This window comes from Anopheles marshallii, chromosome 2 (assembly GCF_943734725.1).
Source record: "Anopheles marshallii chromosome 2, idAnoMarsDA_429_01, whole genome shotgun sequence".
Lineage (NCBI taxonomy): Eukaryota > Metazoa > Arthropoda > Insecta > Diptera > Culicidae > Anopheles > Anopheles marshallii.
In genome coordinates, this window is record NC_071326.1 from 88,487,240 (window position 1) to 88,507,730 (window position 20,491).

The 20,491-nt window shown below is 46.3% G+C and overlaps 3 protein-coding genes across 3 annotated transcripts; all 3 read right to left on the reverse strand.

Moving 5' to 3' along the window:
• Nucleotides 1-2,404: 2,404 nt before the first annotated feature.
• LOC128710236 (transcription factor GAGA) lies at nt 2,405-7,081 on the reverse strand. The gene is made up of 6 exons (XM_053805282.1): nt 6,890-7,081; nt 3,873-4,154; nt 3,384-3,741; nt 3,160-3,312; nt 2,651-3,000; nt 2,405-2,579 (listed from the first exon to the last, which is right to left on the reverse strand). The coding sequence occupies exons 1-6, from the start codon at nt 7,079-7,081 to the stop codon at nt 2,427-2,429; spliced, it is 1,488 nt and encodes a 495-aa protein (XP_053661257.1). The 3' UTR covers nt 2,405-2,426.
• Nucleotides 7,082-10,105: 3,024 nt separating this feature from the next.
• Nucleotides 10,106-11,406, reverse strand: LOC128710251 (ubiquitin-like-conjugating enzyme ATG3). Its single transcript, XM_053805297.1, has 5 exons — nt 11,335-11,406; nt 11,115-11,250; nt 10,693-11,036; nt 10,343-10,629; nt 10,106-10,273 (listed from the first exon to the last, which is right to left on the reverse strand). Exons 1-5 carry the CDS (start codon nt 11,404-11,406, stop codon nt 10,111-10,113), a joined length of 1,002 nt encoding a protein of 333 aa, XP_053661272.1. The 3' UTR covers nt 10,106-10,110.
• An 868-nt stretch (nt 11,407-12,274) lies between these two features.
• On the reverse strand, nt 12,275-19,879 carry LOC128708324 (uncharacterized). The gene is made up of 6 exons (XM_053803298.1): nt 19,853-19,879; nt 19,660-19,781; nt 17,171-19,593; nt 13,270-17,080; nt 12,633-13,145; nt 12,275-12,563 (listed from the first exon to the last, which is right to left on the reverse strand). Exons 1-6 carry the CDS (start codon nt 19,877-19,879, stop codon nt 12,275-12,277), a joined length of 7,185 nt encoding a protein of 2,394 aa, XP_053659273.1.
• Nucleotides 19,880-20,491: the final 612 nt, after the last annotated feature.

The following is a 20,491-nucleotide window of genomic DNA, read 5'->3' on the forward strand; positions in this document are numbered from 1 at the left end:
AATGTCGTCTGCAGTTTCAGTTGTCGGAGATGAATAAAAAGACAATTACACTAAGCGTTCTCTTCAGAAATTCTGCGCGAATTTAGATAGGTTAAACGGGAGACTTCTTGAATGTTCAATTACATTCGATTAAAAAACAGTACCAACATTATTTAACCCGATTAAAAAATCAAAATAAAACATCTCAACAGTTACAACTGAAACATTGTCTACTATTTTCACTTTCTAGTTTCACTCTCCTTCTCCCTTTCTCGTTCTCTCCCTCTCTCTTTACTTTCTCTGCTACGGATGCTTTTTGATCCTGAATTCCAAATTGTTTCAATGCCGTGGGGTAGGTAGTTTTGCACACTGTAAAACTTTAATGCTGCTTATTACAATCGATAACTGCCGATTTACCTATTTGCTAATGTCAGCGCTAACGGCTGGCTTCTGTGTGGACTCCCAATGTCAATATGCTTACCGTGGGGAGTAGTAGTGTAGCGATGTGCGCATACGTATCAACTATATGTACAACTTTAATGTAGGCAAAGCAAAGCCATAACTTAAGCTAATAGAAAAAAAGGAAACTTATAAATCGCTCGATGAACAACATTACCATGTTTGCCTCTCTATTTGCGCGTGCCCTTTCGGATGGAGAGTATTAAGGATAATGTTTTTGAGAAAAGAAAACATGCACGCGTTATCGTCGACTAAACTTTTCAGTTCTAAATTTGTTTGACATTTGAATTTCGAATTCTAACTTTCTCCAAACTTCACACGGCACTCTTTTAAAGACACATACTATAAGAACGCGCGCTTACACTCCATCCACGATCTTCGTATGTAAAATTAAACATAAAATAAACATACCTAATGAAGGTATGGTGGTGTGTAGAATATGTTGTTTGTAAAGATGTGTCCTCTATCTCTCTCTCTCTCTCCCCCGGTGTACTAAATACAAATAAAACCTATACACTAGAGCAAAGTTCTAACAAGTCACTATAAAATAAATGAAATAAGGGGTGACGTTCTCGAAACAACGGAAGGGTTCATATAAAATTGTATACAAAAGCAACACGACTCTTCTATTGAATATTCCACCCTCATCATTGCCCCCACATGGGTCTAAAAAAGGGTGGTAGGTGCCTCGTCAAAACAAAGGAACAGCCACACCACAACGAGTCAAACAAATGCCCTAAAAATGTTGTATCTGACACATTTCGACTAGTGTTTCATATGTTTGCGCGTGGAGTTGAGACTTCCAAAAAACAACTAAACAATCTTTTTTTCTCCAACTGCCCGACCACGGGGGGGGACTTTGTATAAATGGGAGACTACCACTTTTAGAGGATGAAAAAATGTTTGTAAGACGATGGTAAACCGGCATGGTCACCACTAGATCCTCCACCTCCACCACCACCATCACTGCCTTCAAGTGTGGCTTCTACACCAGCAGCATTTACTGCTTCCTCTGCAGATACCGTTCCACCGGTTCGGTCGGTGTCCGTTCCACCTACATCATGTCTTGGCTTGTTTCTACCGGTACTCCCTGCAGCGATGGGCACCTCAACGATCGTACCATCACCGGCTTCGCCTATTACCACATCGTCCTGCAGGACGCTCCCGAGAGTTCGTCGGACAGCAAGCCTGCGCCGATTGGACAGGGGCAAATCGGTCGTTACGAAGCTTATTCCACCACTATGGTGAGCACTGCGCGTGGTGCTACTCCCCCGTGCCGTCGTCACGGTGACGACCGTTGAGCCATCGAACTGCTGCACAATTTCTTCTTCTTCCAGCTCCTCTACCACTCCACTCAACTCTTCCACATCATCCTCCTCTACCACGTGATGTACGTGATGCTGATGATGATGATCGTCTGATACATCCTCTTGCTGCTGCTGCTGCTGCTGCTGTCCGGCATGGTGCGGATGATGATGATGATGGTGGTGATCGTCTTCGTCCACTTCCAGCGAATGTTGCAACACCTGCTGATGATGATGGTGATGATGCGAGTGATGATGATGATGCAGAAGCAGCTCTTCCTCATCATCCGTAGTGGCATCTATAATGACACCATCCGTTGTATCACCACTCACATCACCGCCGACCATCATTTCATCCGCCTGTCGTACGGCCACCACCGAGGCCGCATCCATGACGATCTCCTGCACATCGTCATCGTCCTCCTCGACCTCCTCCACGTGATTTACCATCGCACCACCACCATCATCCTCCTGCACCACGATCGATCCAACAACACCACCGTTTCCACCGTGCTGATGCTGCTGATGCTGATGTTGCTGCTGCTGCTGCTGTTGCTGTTCCACCATCTCGCCCGTTTCCTCCTCTATTTCGACGTCGACACCGCTGTCGATGATGCAATCGTAATCGACACCCTCTACTATTTCATAAACGTCGCCCTCTCCGTTGTCGACGTCCGCATCGTTCTAAGTTAGGCGATTGGTGGTGTCCGTCCGACGTTCCTCTATCGTGTAGACGGTGTTGCCGACGCGGAACAGCTCCGTGTGGGGACGTAGCGTCGGCTCGTGCGTTGCAATGATGCCCGTTTCGATCGGTTCACCGGTTCGGATCAGTGTGGCCTAAGAAAAAAAAAAGCCGTTATTAATATACATTTTTGATATTTACATCCCGCTCCGTAAGTGGTGCTTACCTGGTTGAGATTTCCAATTGCGAGCTGATGACCATCGAGCGTTTGAACCTGTGCGATCGAAAGGGATGTGGTGCCGTCCGCATTTTCATGCTGTGTCACAACGTGCTGCTGTCCGTTTGCGGCTGCCTGTTCAATCTGTTGTGCCTGAGCCTGGGAAACGGTGACGGATATCGTGCCGGTCGTGTCGATCGTGGTCTGCTGTTGTCCTTGCTGTACCACCTGTTGCTGTTGGGCCTGTTGCTGTACGACTTGCTGCTGGGCCTGCTGTACGACCTGGTCACCGGTTACCGTTCCATTGCCTGCGTTTGTGCCGTTGCTTCCGTTTGCTTGGTTAGGATTCGAACCTTGTCCTGGGAAGGATGGTAAATGATGGATTGTTAGTTCAGTTTTGTCGGGAACTTCATAACTTCTCCGCCATTCATACACGATAAAAAATGTACACCGAAGCATCTACAGATAATCTAGGCTCTGCCAAAGTTGTTTTGAAACAAAACGGTTAATTGCCATACCTTTCTTGCTCTTGCGGATGCGTTCCTTTTTCATGCCGGGTTTCTTGAAATGTCTCAGTTCCAGATGTCGACGTAGATTCCGCGACTGTCTAATGACGGCCTGGCAAATCGGGCAGGTTGCCGGTTGTTCCGATTGAGATTTGCTCTTGATTTCTAAGACGGAAAACATACATATCGTTTGAACCAATTCCAATGCGAATGACACACCCATTTCCGACACTTACTGATGATGCCTTCCTTCGTGTCTACCGTGGTACCGTCAGCGTTCGCTTCCTTCTTGATGTCCTTTGGAACGGGTGTCGCTTCTTCCGCATTGTTCACAATCACCTGAATCGTTGTACCATCGTCATCCGTTTTCATAACCTTGGCCGCCTGAGTACCGCCTGCACTGTTAGTCGCCGCACCTGCTTGTCCTTGATTGACCGTCTTCTTGGTGCGCTGCTTGCGCTTGCGTGTGGGCAAAAACTGGCTAATGACATCCTTCGTGACTTCATCCGACATCTGGTCCGGGGTGATCGTTTCAATGACTTGTGCCTGTACCGTTTGTGTGGGTCCGAGTGTTGTGATCAGTTCTTCCGCCGTCTGCAAACAGAGAGACATAAGTTTGGCGCATTGTGTTGGTGTAAAAATGATGGAATATTTCGCGATCTTCGATTTTGTTACACTCCCCGGTTCGAAACGGAAGCGCTCATTGGAAGTGACAGTTTACTCACGCAAACATTGTTCGATACGTCGATCACCGCCTTGACGTGGTTCTGCGGCACCAAGGTCGGATGCAGCTGGATCGAGGTGGTGTACGTCGTGTTGTCATCCTTGTGCGACACGGTTTGCGGTGCCAGCCCCTGTATGTTGAGACAGTGGGCCGCCTGCAGTAGCGAGGGAAGCTGCGAATGGTCCACGCTCACCTCACCGCGGTAAACGAACTCGAGCAGCGCCTCCAGATCGTTCGCATTGACGCCGGCCAGCATAACGACGGGATGCTTGCATGGTGTGTTCTGGTGGAGATTGTTGAGAAGCAGAGCAGATGGTGAGAAAGAGAAAACATTCAAACACAGAATAGAAATTCGACATCAAAACAGAGAGTCGCTGGGGTAGAAGAGATCATGTTTGTAAAGTTGGCCACCCGCATGCTGTTCCACCGTTTTGTGGGATGTGGGTTAATTTCCCGCCACATAATGCTACTTGATGAAAAGAGGCGGAACGCCACGCACCTCACACACCGGAGAGATATACACCGCAGGCAGATGTAAGAGGAGAGCAAACCGTGAGCGAAGAGGAGAGTGGGATAACACCACGGAGAGAAAGCGAGAAAGCGAAACAAATGAAATGATGAGAAGGAGAGTAAGAGGAGACGCAGAGTTGTGATGTGTTTTATATGAGAAAATGTTTTATCGATTCGCACACTTCTATCGCTTGGTGACAACATAAACCTCCGGTTGCTTCGTTCACCTACTTCCATCCAGGTCTTCTAATATTCAGTGAATCATTCATGATTGTTTTTTTTACATTGCTTTGATCTCATATCATCTTATGGTTAGGCGTTGCTATTTTTTCCGAACGTACAACCAGCGCTTTAATGTACACGGGCATTTTCATTTTTCGTCACATTGCGCAGAATCAAATAAACCTCCTGGCGCGACGCGTTGTTTCCCTTCCCCAAGCATTAGTGGTTGAGTAGGACGTAGAAAATCCATGCCAACTGTGCGCATTCGCTGGTATATTATATCATTTTCGATTGCCAATGGTCGCCCCCCTCTTGCATTGTAAGTAATAATAATAACAAGCTAGATTTAACGACTTGAGGAATATATATCCTTGATATCCGCTATATTCAGGATACCCCATCGTGGGCTCAAAAGCACAATTGCGCCCAATAAAGAAGGTCTCTCTATCGAATATCTTTAGAATAGAATAAATCGCAGGAATCATTGAACATTCCAGGACATCGCCCCACAGTAACAATCGAAAACAGACATCCCTCCTCCTGCCAAGGATTTTCTTCACCCTATCCTGACCAACTTCTCACACCAACAAAAGCGTTGTTTGTGATGTTTTGATGTGTGCGCAAATAAAAAATCAAAACAGAGCATATACTCGATCTATTCTCTTGATTGCGTGCATGGCATGTGTTCCTCCTCCTCAGCCTCATCATTTATTGAGCGGAGATCATCCGCGAGGGTGCACGCGCGGAATTCTTTGCATCTCCCGAGAGTTTGTGGAAAGAGGGCGCTCGCCCACAAAAACTTACACACACACCACGCACGCACGCAACGCACACATCAAGGAGCATATGGCATGAGAGGACACTCTTTTCTATCTCATTCGCATTATCCGACCATCGGCGAACATTTTCCGTGCATTGAGTGCGCGTTTAGGTTGGGAATTTCCACACCGGAGAGGCACCACGAGGCACCGGAGAGGAAGAAGAGAGTCTTTTTGGCCTTTGCTTCTTTTCGCAATTTGCTCTGTTTTGCTTGCTCTTGTGATGGAAAATCTGTAACAGAATCACATCGGATCGGTGTGAAGCAAAAGTAGCAAAAACAAGCACGCCATCTCTGACAACCACCCATCACAACCCCAATTCATTGCTATTTTTTCTTTGAATACCAACATGCGGATTAAACAGGTATTCGGGAGTAAGAGGAAAAACACCACCGATGACAACCGCATTGAAATAGCGTTGCTAACGGAACCCGATGGCAAGTGTAAAAATAGCATCACACACACACACATCCAACATCATTAGATTTGGGAAATTTTGACGAGAAAAAATCTTTCAACGATGTGTCATTTTTTCCGTTAAAACTTAGTGAAATATCATAAATTCGATTCCATCATTTTAGAAAAAAAATCGCTATGAACATTGTAAAGAAAAAATAAAGTGCAATTTGGCAACACTGCGTTGCCGGTTCTTGAGAGACTAGAGCAGCACTGACATTTCACTCACACCAACACACACATATACGGTTGGAAATGAAAGAAATTACAAAGAATAAAAAAAACTCTTCAACTCTCCCTCTCTCTGTCGCTCTCTCTCTCTATCGTATTGTTGCCACGCTCCGACAGGCTCTTTCGACCCACCCGTTTCTACATTTGTGAACGTAGAAAAGAGAGCGCAAACTACCCGTATCTCACTAAAGGAAACAACAGAGAGACTATTTTTCAGCTCACTGAAGTCATTTTTTTTATTCCAAAACCCTATTTTTATTACGAAACGACAGCAAAAGAGAGAGTAAATATGAAATTTTAACATTGCCAATGCGTTAAATAACGTCTATTTCTCCGTAATTGCTGGTTTTGTTACAAAATATTCCCAAAATAAATCAACCCATGTCTAACACATCTCACTGCACTCGTTCTTCTCACTATGGGGGAGATGGATGACAGACGATATTTTTTCTCTTGCTTTCTCCCATCCTTATTATGCTCCCCTATGAGAACAGACACACACACACCCGCACGACCCGCAATGGTGCACTTTTTAGTATTCTTTGTACATTAACAGCCAATATGTGAGCCTGGCTGCCTACTCACTAAACCCTTTACTTTCGCTTCTTCTCCTTCTGACGTGGACAGTGATCGCTTCTTCCTTCTCACTTGTGCGAGTGATTTGAAGCGCTTCTCTCGCTCCTTACTTCTCACACAGCACCACTACGGCGCTCTAAATTTAACCTTTGAAAACTCACGCACACCCACCCATGCACACACTCGGGAACAGTATGAAACCTACCTTTAACAAATCCAGCAAAAATGGACTTGCGGCACAGAGGACGATTTTGTGCGCCGGAAAGCTGCGCCCACCGGCGGCCAGTGTGACGTCCACCAGATCGCCATGGCACCGTAGCAGCTGGACCGCGGACACCAGCGAGGTCCCGTAATCACCCCAGGTCAGGCTGTACAGTGAGTTGATAGGGAGCGACATGGTTCCTCTTGTGCTCCTCACTCTCACTCACTCTCACACGCACTACACTCTAATCTCAAACAAAATTCACACTCTTTGTGGACCCGTCCGTGTTTTTATTCCTTGCAATTATTCACTTGCTTTCCCGACACGACTTGCTCACCAGATCTCCACCTATATCACGCTGGAAACAGGAAAAATAATGCGTTTTTCCTTTAGAAAATTTTCATTCGCTCACTCACTCACTCACTATTCGGCACCCCGCTCGGTACCAACTCACACACTACCCTACAACGCTATTTGTCGTTGTTTTCACACAGAACTCGCTCTACTAAATATTCAAACACCAAGCTGAATGGAGGAAAGCTTTCACTACATTTCCATTCTTGCTTGCCAAAACTCGAACCACGCACACAGACGGACTGCTTCGCACACGGATTGCTGTGTGGCACCACACCGTACGGATTTTCTCGATTTTTCCTTTCACTTAGGCGCAGAAAAGAAAACTGCACACACACACACACACAGACACGTATTCTGGTCTACTCGTGTGTGCGCTGAGGGGAGTCGTTGTCCTCCCTTTCCTACCACCTGCGTGGGGACTTTACTTCCTCGTCTTGTGGAACTTGGCCCAACGATGGTACGCGATGGTTCAGAAAAAAAAACTCCAAGAACGCGCGCGTACGCACGCATACACTCTCACACACACTGCTTCTTGTATCTCGCTTTCTCTCTCTTTCTCAGACACTACTCATCAAAAAGGTACGCTTCTTTTGCTCATCCCACTATAAAATGAAGAGGATTTTACAAGCTTCTCTGCCTCGCCGCTTCTCACTACCACTCCGCACACGCTCTGTGCCTATGGAGGTGCAATCGAAACGGGAAAAGGCTCACAAAAAATGGGGGCCCACTATAGTAGCAACGCACCACAGCTCACGGAACAGATCGCGCGCGCCGTAGCTCCTCAAAATCGACCTACTCGCACTACGCTCACGAACAATATGGCGACGCTCGCACGCGCTCTTTCCGATTCGACTCTATCTCCCGGGGATTTTTTTCTTGCCTCTGGTGGTGTGTGCGTGTGTGTGACACTGCTCTCTTTCTCGTACGCACACACACCCAAACTACTGCCCGTATTACACACAGAGTTGTGCTCCACGCAGGCGAATAATGCTCGCGCAATGAAAATTCCCTGCTGCAACCAAAAAAAAATACCTGCCCTACTCCGACTCACGCCTTCTCTGTTTGCTTCCGCACGCTCTCGCTCTTTCTCTGTTGCCTACTCGAGGCAGATCCCCGTGCACACATCAAAAAGGCAGAAGTCGTACGTCGTAGCACAAATAACTCTCCACCACATCCTGAAATAACGGTACCAACGAACCACTCTTGGTTGGTGGGGGAGGTGTGGGAGTCGAAGACAAAAGCGCCTACTGAGGTAGAGTATTTTCCCGCTGCCGGAGGAAAACTGTGGAAAAAAAACGAGGGATTGTTTCCACGGCTTCACGTTGTCGTTAACAACGCACTTTTGATAATGTTGAAACCCACAGCACGAACAAGTCACAGAACACGGTCCCCAACACGTCAAAGCATTGCGATGTGGAATGGGAAACGCATACGGGCGCGTTGACAACGCAAGCGAACCAAAAATGACAAATGGCGGACAAATAGATGCGGTTGCGACTTTGATACCATTGATGACTTAATTTTCCCGGTTCCACCGGAATACCGGACCTTTTTTCTCTACTTGACAGCTAGACGCGGAACACGGAATATCGTAATTCTCTTTGCAGGAGCGCGAAAGCAGGCTTGTTTTCGTTCGCTGCTCTGTTTGTTTTCAGTGCCAATTCTACCTTTGGTAGCGCTTTTTTGCCTTTCATGTGTACGAAACGTCTTCGTGCTCCCTTTTGCTCTCGTTCTCTGTCTCTGGATGTCTCTCTGTCCCATACCCCCCAATACCCCTGCCTCATTCCGCCGCACGGGCACTTGTTCTCTTGCACGCCGGATTCACACCAGCTCTTTTCTTATGCTCCGTATACGTTTCCCGCGGCTTTTTCAAAACTCTCGAGCGATTTGTGTTGATGGTTCTCTCGATATTTACAACCTTACGCGTGCATGTTTCTACTAAACTACAGCTCAGACAAGAGGGAACACACGACCCGCGGCCGGAGATGTTGACGGTTCTCGGCTGTGATCGCTCTGCGGTGCACAGGCCTTCAACACTCCGTACGATTGTTCTACTGTCCGGCCGATTGCGATCAATGATTCTATACTGCTTCCGAACATAGGTGATCCAACACCTTCGAAGTTAACTTCTTCTTCTTAGCAAGAATCACAGTTGAGTGCGGCGTCCTGATATGACCAGGCAATCAAACTGTTTCCAGGAAACTCGGTACAGAGTTGCATCCAATCCACAACAGGTATAGCTCCACTTGATCCAACCTATGAGATCGTTCAAGTTCCTCTAGACGTTGTATCAACATCCTCCACCTGACTTCTCTGCATGCTGGAGGCAAAACTTAAATAGGAGTTACTTGGAACATATGCGACATTCTATTGGGTAGAACACGAAACCTTGCTGAAGTACTACAAATTGCGGGTGATCTCAACACACTACAGCCCACCAAACAGGATATAGTTAACGACTTTCTGATAAGCAATTCCGTACATATATTTCACCTCTTTCTTTCTTAACCATAGATCTTTATTCTGCAAGCCACAGTTGCGTAATAGAGTGCGCGATTTGCGATCGGGTTTAAATATCATTATGGTGCGTTCAGTTGGAGGAAAACCACGGGACAGTAACAGAAAAATACAAAGTTGGACACACTACAACGTAAAACTTAGGCAACAGGAAAATGAACCTCAAAACCAACTAGAACAGAGGTTAAACTTAAAAAAACACAACACAATGTAACCAAAAGTTTTGACGAAACTTAGCCCTTCAAGTTGTGAAAAGCCGTTCCCTGCTAGCCACTAACATCAGACGGACGTCAACGGTTCTCTGAGCGACCTCGAAGGCGAGCCATCGTTTATCTTATCAAATCATTGCCTTATTTGTGGTTGGAAATGTTGAAGTTTTGCGTAAAATCGTACTCGATCGTCGGTATGACGGTTTGGACAAACTTCAGGAAGATGATGAGATACATATGGACGCCCAACTCTCCACCACCTTCCTCAACGGTTTGGATGATTTTCTTCATGATATCGGCGTGTCTGGAAGGAATTGCGGATTAACCTAGGTAAAATTGATTCAAAAACCCCTCATTGCGACGTATAACTCACTTGCACGGATGTACCGACGCCATGTTCGGTCCAGGTAGATGTGGATGCGATTCCATCGTAACCGTTTTCTTCGCATGATCCTGACTAACGTCATCGTACATTTGTTCCACGCTCAGCAGCTTCCGGTTCTCATCATACCCGATCACCCACAGTCGGGGCGTTTGGTAATATTTGTCGTACGTGATGTGTAGATCGTACGTTCTGGTGCGCACCACCGAATCACCTTCCACCTCCGATGAGGCGACAGGTTTGGGCTTCTCATTCGGTGCCGGAAGTAGTGCATTTGACTAAAACAAAACACATTGAATGGGTTACCGTAAGCCCTTTCGATATTTTCCCGTTTTTCCTACCGGATCAACCGTTTCCAGCAAACCGCTTTCCTCGAACTCATCCATATCGATTGCCGCCCCATCCTCGTCATCCTCATCGCCCCCATCCGCATCGCCCTCGTCGAGGTTTCGTGGATCATCCATGTCGGCCGCCGGTTCGTCCTCGATGCGCGAACTGTCCAGCTTCATTTCGCACACCTTTTCCTCCAGCCCGGCACTTCCCGCATCGTCCGGATTGTAGTGATGTGTCTCGACCCATCCACCATCCGCATCGTTCTCCTCCACGAGGTTCTCCTCGCCGACAAACTCGATCTGTTTACAGCGCCGCCTGCATGGTACGTTGCGCGTAATCAAAAACTGTTTGTCTGCAACAAGCGCGTACCAAATAGAAAGTGGAAAATTGTGAAATGGGGTCGTGCAAAGGGGAGTTAATATCATCATACCCTTCGGAAGATAAGGCTTTATTTTGCTCTCATCTCCAACCGCCCACGACCAGGTCGGACAATGATGCGTAAGGTGATCCCCGGCGGCGATGAATTCTTCCGGCGTTAGCACACCCGTCTCGCGAAACTTTGATTCCTGCGTGAAGAGTACAAAGGGAAACAGCAAAGATGAGAAACAAAGGAGACGCGACACGCACTATTCCCATTTCCGTAGACCTACCTTCAGCACGGGCGTTAAATATTCGGCCACACCGAGAGCCGTGCCCTTGACAGAATTCAGGACATTCTGCATCCTGTGACTCGCTGCGACACAACGATTCAATCAATATCACAAAGGAAAATGCGTAAACCCTTTCCTTAAGGTCAGGGGTACCTTGGGACGAGGTAATCCGAGCACAACACACCGCGCAGTAGCACCAAACACAACTGAAACAGTTGTACTGGCTTGTTGGCCTGCGCTTGTTCTATCCTCCTAACCTCTGGACAGATGGAATTATTCAGCTGTTTTGTCGTTTGTTTGTAGAAACTTTCCTACATTCTATTTGTTCTTCCACATGCATTTGTGTGTGTGTGTTTTTATTGTTCGCTTCGTTTGTTGTCCGCTGCAAACGTCAATTTGCACATGATGAAACGTCAACACGCGATGTGGCGCGTGACGTTTGCAGCCGTTACAGCACAGTTGTGCCCCAAAATACGCGGTAAATTCGAAATGCGCTTATTTCTTGAATAAAATTGAATGTTACTTGTTATTTTTAACTAGAAACCATACTTTATTTTCAACATTTTTGAATAAAGGCTAAAAAATATGCTTTTCCTTACATTTGTATAAATGTTATAGAAAGATGCTTGCTCTGGGAAAGATAAACGTGCGTTTGTTGAACTTCATTTCAGAATCTATTCCCTCTCTTTAGTTAGAGCAATACTAGCGAAAGTGTATGTAGTGTATTTATTTTAAATTCTATTCGATTTCATATTCAACTAAAAGAATAATTTAATAATAGATCATCAATTCAACTAAAACACCAACATTTATTTGCTGCAACACGGATTATTTCGTTTAGACCGTATAACAATAGCAAAGCGTTTAAATAATACACATTCACTATTTAAAATTGCATTTCATAAGGATTCATATTAGAAACGATTAGCGTACGTTTGTGCTACGTTTCGTAGTGCTTTGCCACGTTCCACAGTAAACACTCCAGGAACATGAGACCCGTCTTTTCGTTCGTCCCAACGCCCTGCATAAAATTTCCGGGAGCGGTCGTGTGTTGTTGATTGGCACCGGTTGACGTGGGAAGAAGTTTGTTCAGGTCTACTGTGGACCTTTTAAAACTCACTCCCGACGCTCCGATACTTGCGATCCAGTTGAAATGAACGAGCAGTGTGTTTACCTCATCATCGAGAGCACGGTATACGCACTTCTTCACATGAAACCGTTCCATTTGGCTGTAGAGAAGATCGGAAAATCGAAAAAATATTACAACACTTGTATTGTAAGAGACACAATAAACTTACGCATCGTAGCACAACAGTGCTTCGTTGTTGCGGATGATTGTCACTAGTCGGTTCACGGCATCAAATACCCGCTGCATCAGCTCGTGGAAGTGATGCCACAACCCCATTAGGTCCGCAACCGTTCGGTACGTTGATCGGAGTGTTCGCTCGGTCGTTTCCTGTGCGAGCCGCATAAACTCGATGTGCGCTAGCAGTAGCTTGGGTGAGTGTACGTACTCCTCCATACATTCGTGCACCTGTATCCGTTCTAGTCGCCAGCTTTCGGTGATGTCCCGGACCATCTTCCCGGTTTTGCTTCGTGGTGGCTGCAGTTGTACCGATATGTAGAAACTACGCAGGGTACGATGTCGTAGTAAGAGCACGCCATCACCATCCTCCGAACAGTCCAACAGCCAACGGGTGCCCGTATCGGTGGATAGTTTATTCGCAATCAGTTGTGTGATACGAGGAACCCTTGGCCTTGGTGCACCTAACGGAGGACTGTTGTCTACGTACAATTGTTCCGAAAGACAGCTGACAAATGGAAGAATGGAAAAGACAATGGATAATTAGCTCGATAAAACTAAAACCCCCAAAGTTATACAATTCGCATTACAAAACTATCATTTTAAGTACACCCGCTGTTATGTTTTCTTACCTTCTAAAGTTGTCCGCCAAAAATACGGCACTGGGCGTTTCCGGATACTGTCCACTGACAATCGTTCTACTTCTGCGCCGCGATAAATCCTCCCTGCTCAGCTCACCCTTTACGAACAGATAATCGTCATCCACCTTCGCACGCAGCAACCGCCAATTCAGTTCCTCAATTTGTTCCTCCAGCGTTACCCGCACGGATCGATTCTCGTCATCGCGCTGCTGATCGGTCTGCTGTTCTTCGTGCGACACCTTGGGTATTCGTTGCTTGATTGCCTCGAACTTAGTACACCATCGATTCCACACCAAATCGGACATTTCCCGATGTCGCTTCAACTCTTTCCGCATCCGACACAGACACTCCGTCTGCATACCGCAGCAAGAATGCTTCACAACTGGATGTTTCTGCCGGATTTGATACATAATGTTGCTAGCAATGGTGGAATCGAGTACCACGTCCGTTTGCTGATTGTCACCTTTGTAAGCGAGCGAAAACGGTACCTTCGGAGGTGTAACGATGAGCGAATCTTCATCACTAACGGAAATACATTCCGCAACGAGATCATTTACCTCCGGGGCATCTGCTTGCTCTTCCATCTCGCCCACGCCCCCTGGTGATGGTGTTAAAGGTTCTTCCTCATACGAATCGAACGTGTCAATCGTTAAATTGGCAAAGTTTTTGTAGTAGGACAGTTCCATAATCATACACACAGGTGGGGGTGATGTAGATGAGGGCGGTGGTTTGGTACATTGCTTGGGACTGGTTTGTTCGTTATTATCCGGCTGCAGTTCTTCAGTCATTGAAGTACACGGAAGATCCGATTCATCGTCCAGAAGATTTTGTTCTTCCATCACGAACACGGACGGATCGTGAATAAGTGTCTGAGAAATGCGACTAGCGTTGGTAAGCGTTTCGCGTTCTTCTTTAACTATGACTTCCTCAATCGGTGATGGTTCCTCGATTCCTTTAGCAGCAGCAGCTGCAGCTGCTGCAACTTCCGTGGATATATCCACGGGTGCAGGATTTGTGCAGGATGTTCGTGGACGCTTTTTGATTGGGCCTTGCGGTGTATGTTCCACATTCATGTGCAGTGTTTGCCGTTCCGTCGTCATGTGAAGGGGATCCTGATCAACCACGGTAGCACGATTGATAACCGGTGAGCTAAGTACTTGCGCATGAGCACGCTTACATGCAGTGACCGGACCCTGTACCGGTGCCGTGATGTTATAATTCGTCTGTTCCAAGTGTCCTACATCGATAAACTTCATCGTAAGATGACGGGATTTTGTCAGCGAAAGAGGATCCACAAGCAGATCATGTTCTACGGCTGGATCATCTTCAGCATCGTAGAATTCGTCGTCACTTGCACCGTTTTGGCGTGTCGGTACAAATGCCATCGCCTCAACACTAACTGTATCATCGTGTAGATCCTTTTGCCGCTTCTCGAAAGGGGCTTCACTCCGTGGACCATCTGCTCGACAAATAACGGACACCGAATTGGACTGCTCTTGGAACGATGCAAGTGGTAGTGGTTCCGTAATCTCGCGCATACTCATCATACCGGTGATGTTACCAATGCACGGTACCTCTGGTTCCATCGTTGTCGTGGCCAACGAAATGTCACTAATTTCATGTGCCTTAAAGGCGGACGTATCGTTTCTGGGTATGGTTTTCCGATCGACCGTCTGCAATGACTGCCTCTCCATCTGAGGGAAAGATTTTGTAAACTCGGGATATGCATCCATCGATGGATCCCGGAAGAATGTGTGCTTCGGTAGTATGGACGCAGAACGAGGAACGCGATCTTCAGTTGTTTCTCGTGGTAGCATTGATAAAGCGAACGATTTTTGTTCTTCACCGGGTCGTTCCTCCTTTTCGTCCTCCACATCCATGTCCTGCGGTATTAAAATTGTCTGTCGCGGACGTCGATACGGCCGTTCGGCAATAACCGATCGTTGTCCTGGCTCGGGAAGACACTGCTTGTTAGTGTTGGTGGCTTTTACCGAATGAAAACCACCATGCGGCGGAGTTTCTTCCATCGCTCCGACATTGTAGATCGTTTCACGTTGGGAAAATACTTGCTGTGGTGGTGCAGTCACAGTCTCTCGACCGACCGTGGTCAAATCCATGTTGGCTGGTTGATGGATTGTTTGTCTATTTCTCTTATCTTGGACAGATTCGGTCAATTTGCGCGATGCTGTCGTCAGTTCCATTATTTCTTCAGTGCCATATAGTGTACCACGATCGTGTGCCTGATGCTGGCCTATAATGGAAGGATGTTCCGCAATACACATGAGCGGCGATGCATTTCCAGTGCTACCAACACGGCTGCTCGATTGGTGGATATCATACTTCAAATCGCGTTCCACCCGTATGTTCTCCGGTACGATCGTTTCATCCATACAATCGTTGCTCTTACGCTCTTTGCTTGTCACACCTTCATAGCGGTCCAGAGCTGGTATTTGTCCTTGCTTTAGTCTAAGGGCATTAATAGGTACTGTTTCCTCCACCATAGCCGCTGCATCATAAACAGACAAACGACTGCTTGGGAGTCCTTTGGGCTGCGTTTCCATAGTCGCAACCACAGATTTAATCATATTCCCATCCAACTCTTTCGAGCTACAGCTTGTCGCTTGCGTTTGTACCGTAACGTACTTTTCCAGCTTCGAATCAGTTGGATCACTCTCGAGCACCGAAATACCCTCCATATCGAAAGCATTACCCTGTTGTGCGATTCTTTGCAGTTCCGATTTTCGCAAACTAAAAGACTCGATGCAAGTTTTACGACCAGCCAACGCCTTCTTCTGCCCTGTCGTCGGTGTACTTTCCATTTCTTCGGGATAGTAGCTCGATTGTCTTGCGTTCTGTCTCAGTGTTGATTTACCACTGTTGTCATCTACCGGTGACATGTGCATCGAAGAATCTAAACGAGTGTTGGAAAACGTCTTTCGCTCCGAGAAATTAGTCTGTCTAGCATTTGATGATGATGCATAATAAGGAGCATTAGTTTCATCCATTGCCTCTACCAGATAGGATGATGGTCTCGAAGGAATGACCGACTTGGAAACAATATCTTTTTCGTATGCTTTCGATAGACGCGTAGAATTGAATGCTTTCTCCAAGTGCAATTGGTCTGTATGGTGTACTTGTTGCACTTGCATTCCGTGAGACGTTTCATGGTGTTCCAAAAATGTATTGTAGTTAGTAACGTTGTTCTGCATCTCGTCGTCCAAATCGGCACAGCCAATGTGCGTTAAAGTTGTCACATCTTTCCGATGCGCGCTTTCTTTCGGTTCAGTTTGTATTACCCGTTGCTCTATTTCCATGTCGATTAAACCAATTCGAGCATTCGTGGAGTGTGTCTCGCGGACGGTGATGCTTTTGTCTCCATCTTGCTTCGATTTCGGTTCCTGGTCGGGGTAATGGAATTGGGATTCAATGCGTGGATCCTCACAAATATTGGTAGCGTTCATGGCCTCATGTTCGTAGATGGAAAATCTTGATTTATGCTGACCCATTGGATGAATAGACGAATTCTTCTTTTTGTCCTCTTCCAGTTTCGCATTCGAACGATCTTCTGGGTATGCTTCATTTATGGTTGTCCCGCAGTCTAATTTTGAAACGTCCATATCTTCCCGTTCGTAAATGGAATATCTTGGCCGGTTTACCTCGCGCTGAATATCCTGCATATCCTCTTGAAGATGGGATGTTAGTCTAGGAATTCTTGACTGGGGACGTGATTGAATAAAGTACGCTTTATCATCTTCACGGTGAGTTTTATGAAGATCCATACCTTCCTGATCAGCATGGTCATCCGCTTCCATCCGTACAGACAAAAGATGCTGCGTGTTGCCTTCATCCATTCCACCCGCAGTTTGTGTTGAATATCCAATCTTTTGGAACGTCTCGGGCAGGGCCGTCGTATTCGATTCTTTCACTAAAGTTAACTCCATTTCTTCCGCATTGAAGATACTCTTCCGTGAATGATACAGCGAAGGTGTTGTGCCATTCTTTTTCTCCCTATTAACGGTAGATTTTTCATCTTCTTCCATCGAATGTGCAATGTGTGTCGTAAAACGTTGTCTTCTATCCTTTGCACTTGTAGCTCCCTCCGATACAATCATATTTTCCTCCTGCATTAAGGTTTCGCGATCGGACACAATCTGAGCAGATTCATCACACTGTTCCGGCTGGAAGGTAGTGGGACGACCGAATTTCATATCCACAGCATTGTTTCCGTGTGCGGCGTGAATGGACAGCTCGTCAACATTTCGGCCATAAACAACGCATGAAATTGAAGATTCAGGACCAGCTCTGGCGTTCATTGCTGGATACACGTCTACTACCATGCTGTCATTACAAATGATCGTTTTACGATCAGAGTCATTCGTCGGTGGTACAACCGGAACATCTTCTTTCATTCTGTCCAACGGGTACACAGTTTTTCGATAGTTTTTGAGCGCTGTCTCTGGTGAATGCGGGGAGCAATCGGTGGAATCATCGATCGGAATTGCACCAAGCACCGTTTCGCGCTTATTTCTTTCCGAAGTTCGTTGTATTTGTGCCGTGTCATCCTGTAGCGGTTCCGGCACGAGATTGGTCCGTCTAGTAGCATTGTTAGATGATTTAACAACTGCAGAAACGTGAGTTGTTAGGTCCATTTCCGCATCACACAGAACCGTTTGTCGATGGCGTTGTTTTGCAGAGTTTTGTCCCTGCAACACCTCACGATCGATATCGATGTCGTACGAATGGTAAATTGTGGAGCGATAGTCCTTTGACTGTTTAGAAGATTCTACCATATCAACGGTCGTTCTCGAATGGACTGTAGCTAGCGATGGTTTGTTGGTGTGCCGTCTAGTTGAGATGTCCATGGCCACAAGCGATTTCTTACTGCCGACTTCCGTTTCTTTAAGATCCTCACAGGTAACCTTTTGCCGTTGACTGGATACCATACCGAGGGTACGCTTTGCCGATCGATTACGATCGTATTCGTCTTTTGTATCTGTTTTCTTACTCTCATCCACGTCTTTTGCAGTTTCAAGCATACTTAATGGCAGGGTAGGACGTAATATTCTTGGTTTAACAACCACCGGTATCTCAGGCGAGCTCGGTCGGAGATTTAAGCTCAAACTAGACAAACCAAAATCTATCGGAATACCTTCCCGTTTACACTCCGCAGAAGACTCGTCTACTTTGAGCTGTTGGTGCACTAATCCGATCTTATTTGTGTTCTCCTCTTTCGTATCGGTCAAAATGGAAAGGTTATCGAGGGACAAGCTATTGCGCTGTATATGTCCTTCCACTGGTGAAGATATATCTGCCGACTGTGTGTCTTCGCATGTGTGACCAGCTGGTAGAAATGTGCTGCTCTCCTGCTTACCGTTTATCGGCGTTCGTTCGAGCACATCCTGTGATTCATCCGCTGGATGTTGGTTAGATGGTAAAAATGAAGGTCTAGCACGCGCCAGCGCGTTTGTCGGTAGTGTGGTAGTCGACTCGTCCAGTTCCATATTAGTTGCTTTCTGAATCGATTCGTTCGAACGCGATTGAAGCACCTTCGTCATGGCGTTTGTGAGAGCGATCGTAGTATCCACGTCGGAACTAACGTTAGCCAGGTCTCCGTGAGCACCGTGCGGGTGTGAATTCCACGTTTCCGATACGTTGTATGAGCTGCCACCTAGAAGAGCTGACTGACTACTCGTTGTGGATGTTCCGGTGCGCCACGATGGATGAATCGGTGTTTTCTGATTTTCTCGTTGAGCTGTGCTTAAAGAAGCATTCTTGACATTTTGTTCAGCTGGGTTCCCATCCGGAACATCATTAATTTCCACAAACATGCCCTGTTTCGGGAAGGTGTATATCAATTTTCTTGGCGACGGATTGATGTTCGGTTTGATTGGACTTATATCCATTGCCTGCACGTCGTTATTGTCCACCTGCAAACCATTCAATGGAGGCTTAACTTTTTCGGTAGGAACCTGCGGTGTCGCAAACGGTTCCACCAGCAATCGTTCGGTCGTGTTAAGGCTCTGCGAGAAAACTACTGACGTTTCGCCACGTATTTTTCGCCTCTCTTCGTCCGCTATCGTGATCGATAGATCCCAGCTTGTGTTGGTGGTATTGATGGAGTTGCGTCGCACCGAATTATCCACCGTGGAATGTTGGTTTACCGATAGGTTTTCCTTGTTCTGTTCATCCGGTGTACTTCGGCAGGTGCTGTTGGCTAGTGTGGCGTCCTCGAACCCACTGGACGGAGTACCGTCGGTGGAAACTTCGTACGAATTTCCCCAGATAGTGTCCACATCCTCACCTACCAGAAATTCCCTTCGAACGAGTGAGATAACAGGAACATTACAGATGCGAACACTTTTACCGACCGGTTTTACTCACTTGATGGATTTTTTGCGATGAAATTCTATTTTTCTATTGCTCTTAAACAGGGCGCTGGGCAGCGATGCTACGGGGCTAACACGCCCATCGGTGGATGGTAGCTTTTGCTGTTTTTTCAAAATCTAAAAAACCAAACGTTTCAACGTAAATAATAGCACGGTTAAAACGGTACCAACACGTTAGCCACACTCACAGACGATCGTTTTCCTTTCGAGCTCATCTTGCTGGGTGTATGCACAGCATATCAACAACGAACCAACAGACGCCACAACAAGCTGGGGTAAGCCAAATACAATCACAAATTAAACCGCACTGCCTGTTGCAACTTTAACACACAATGCACGAAACCGGTACGTCCTGTGTGTTTGCACTCAGAAAACCACTTTGAATCAGTTTAAATATAATAATTATTGTTGAAAATCACTAAAATTCTGCTTCCTTGATACACACACAGCTCAAAACAACGCGCAGATAAATACGTTGCAGCGTTGACAGTTAATTTTTCTTTGAATTTGCGTTGAACCGGTTCGTTCATTCGTTTGACAGCGTTCTGTAACGGTTATATTTGAAACCTTCACCTGTAGAATAGGATCGACGAGCTACAACATATGTGTAAAGTGCGTCAAGCTCGAAATTTGTTGCAGTTTTAATCCCCTGTTTTTAAATTAATTACAATGGTCAAAGTTTAGTAAAATAACTGGAAATAAAAATAAAATAAACAAAATCAGTAAAAGCAGTGACATTTTCGCTGGCAACACTGAACCGGTTACGTCACAGCTGTCACAACACAACTTGGTTCGCATGCTGTTGGTAAAAAGTTGGAACCGGACTA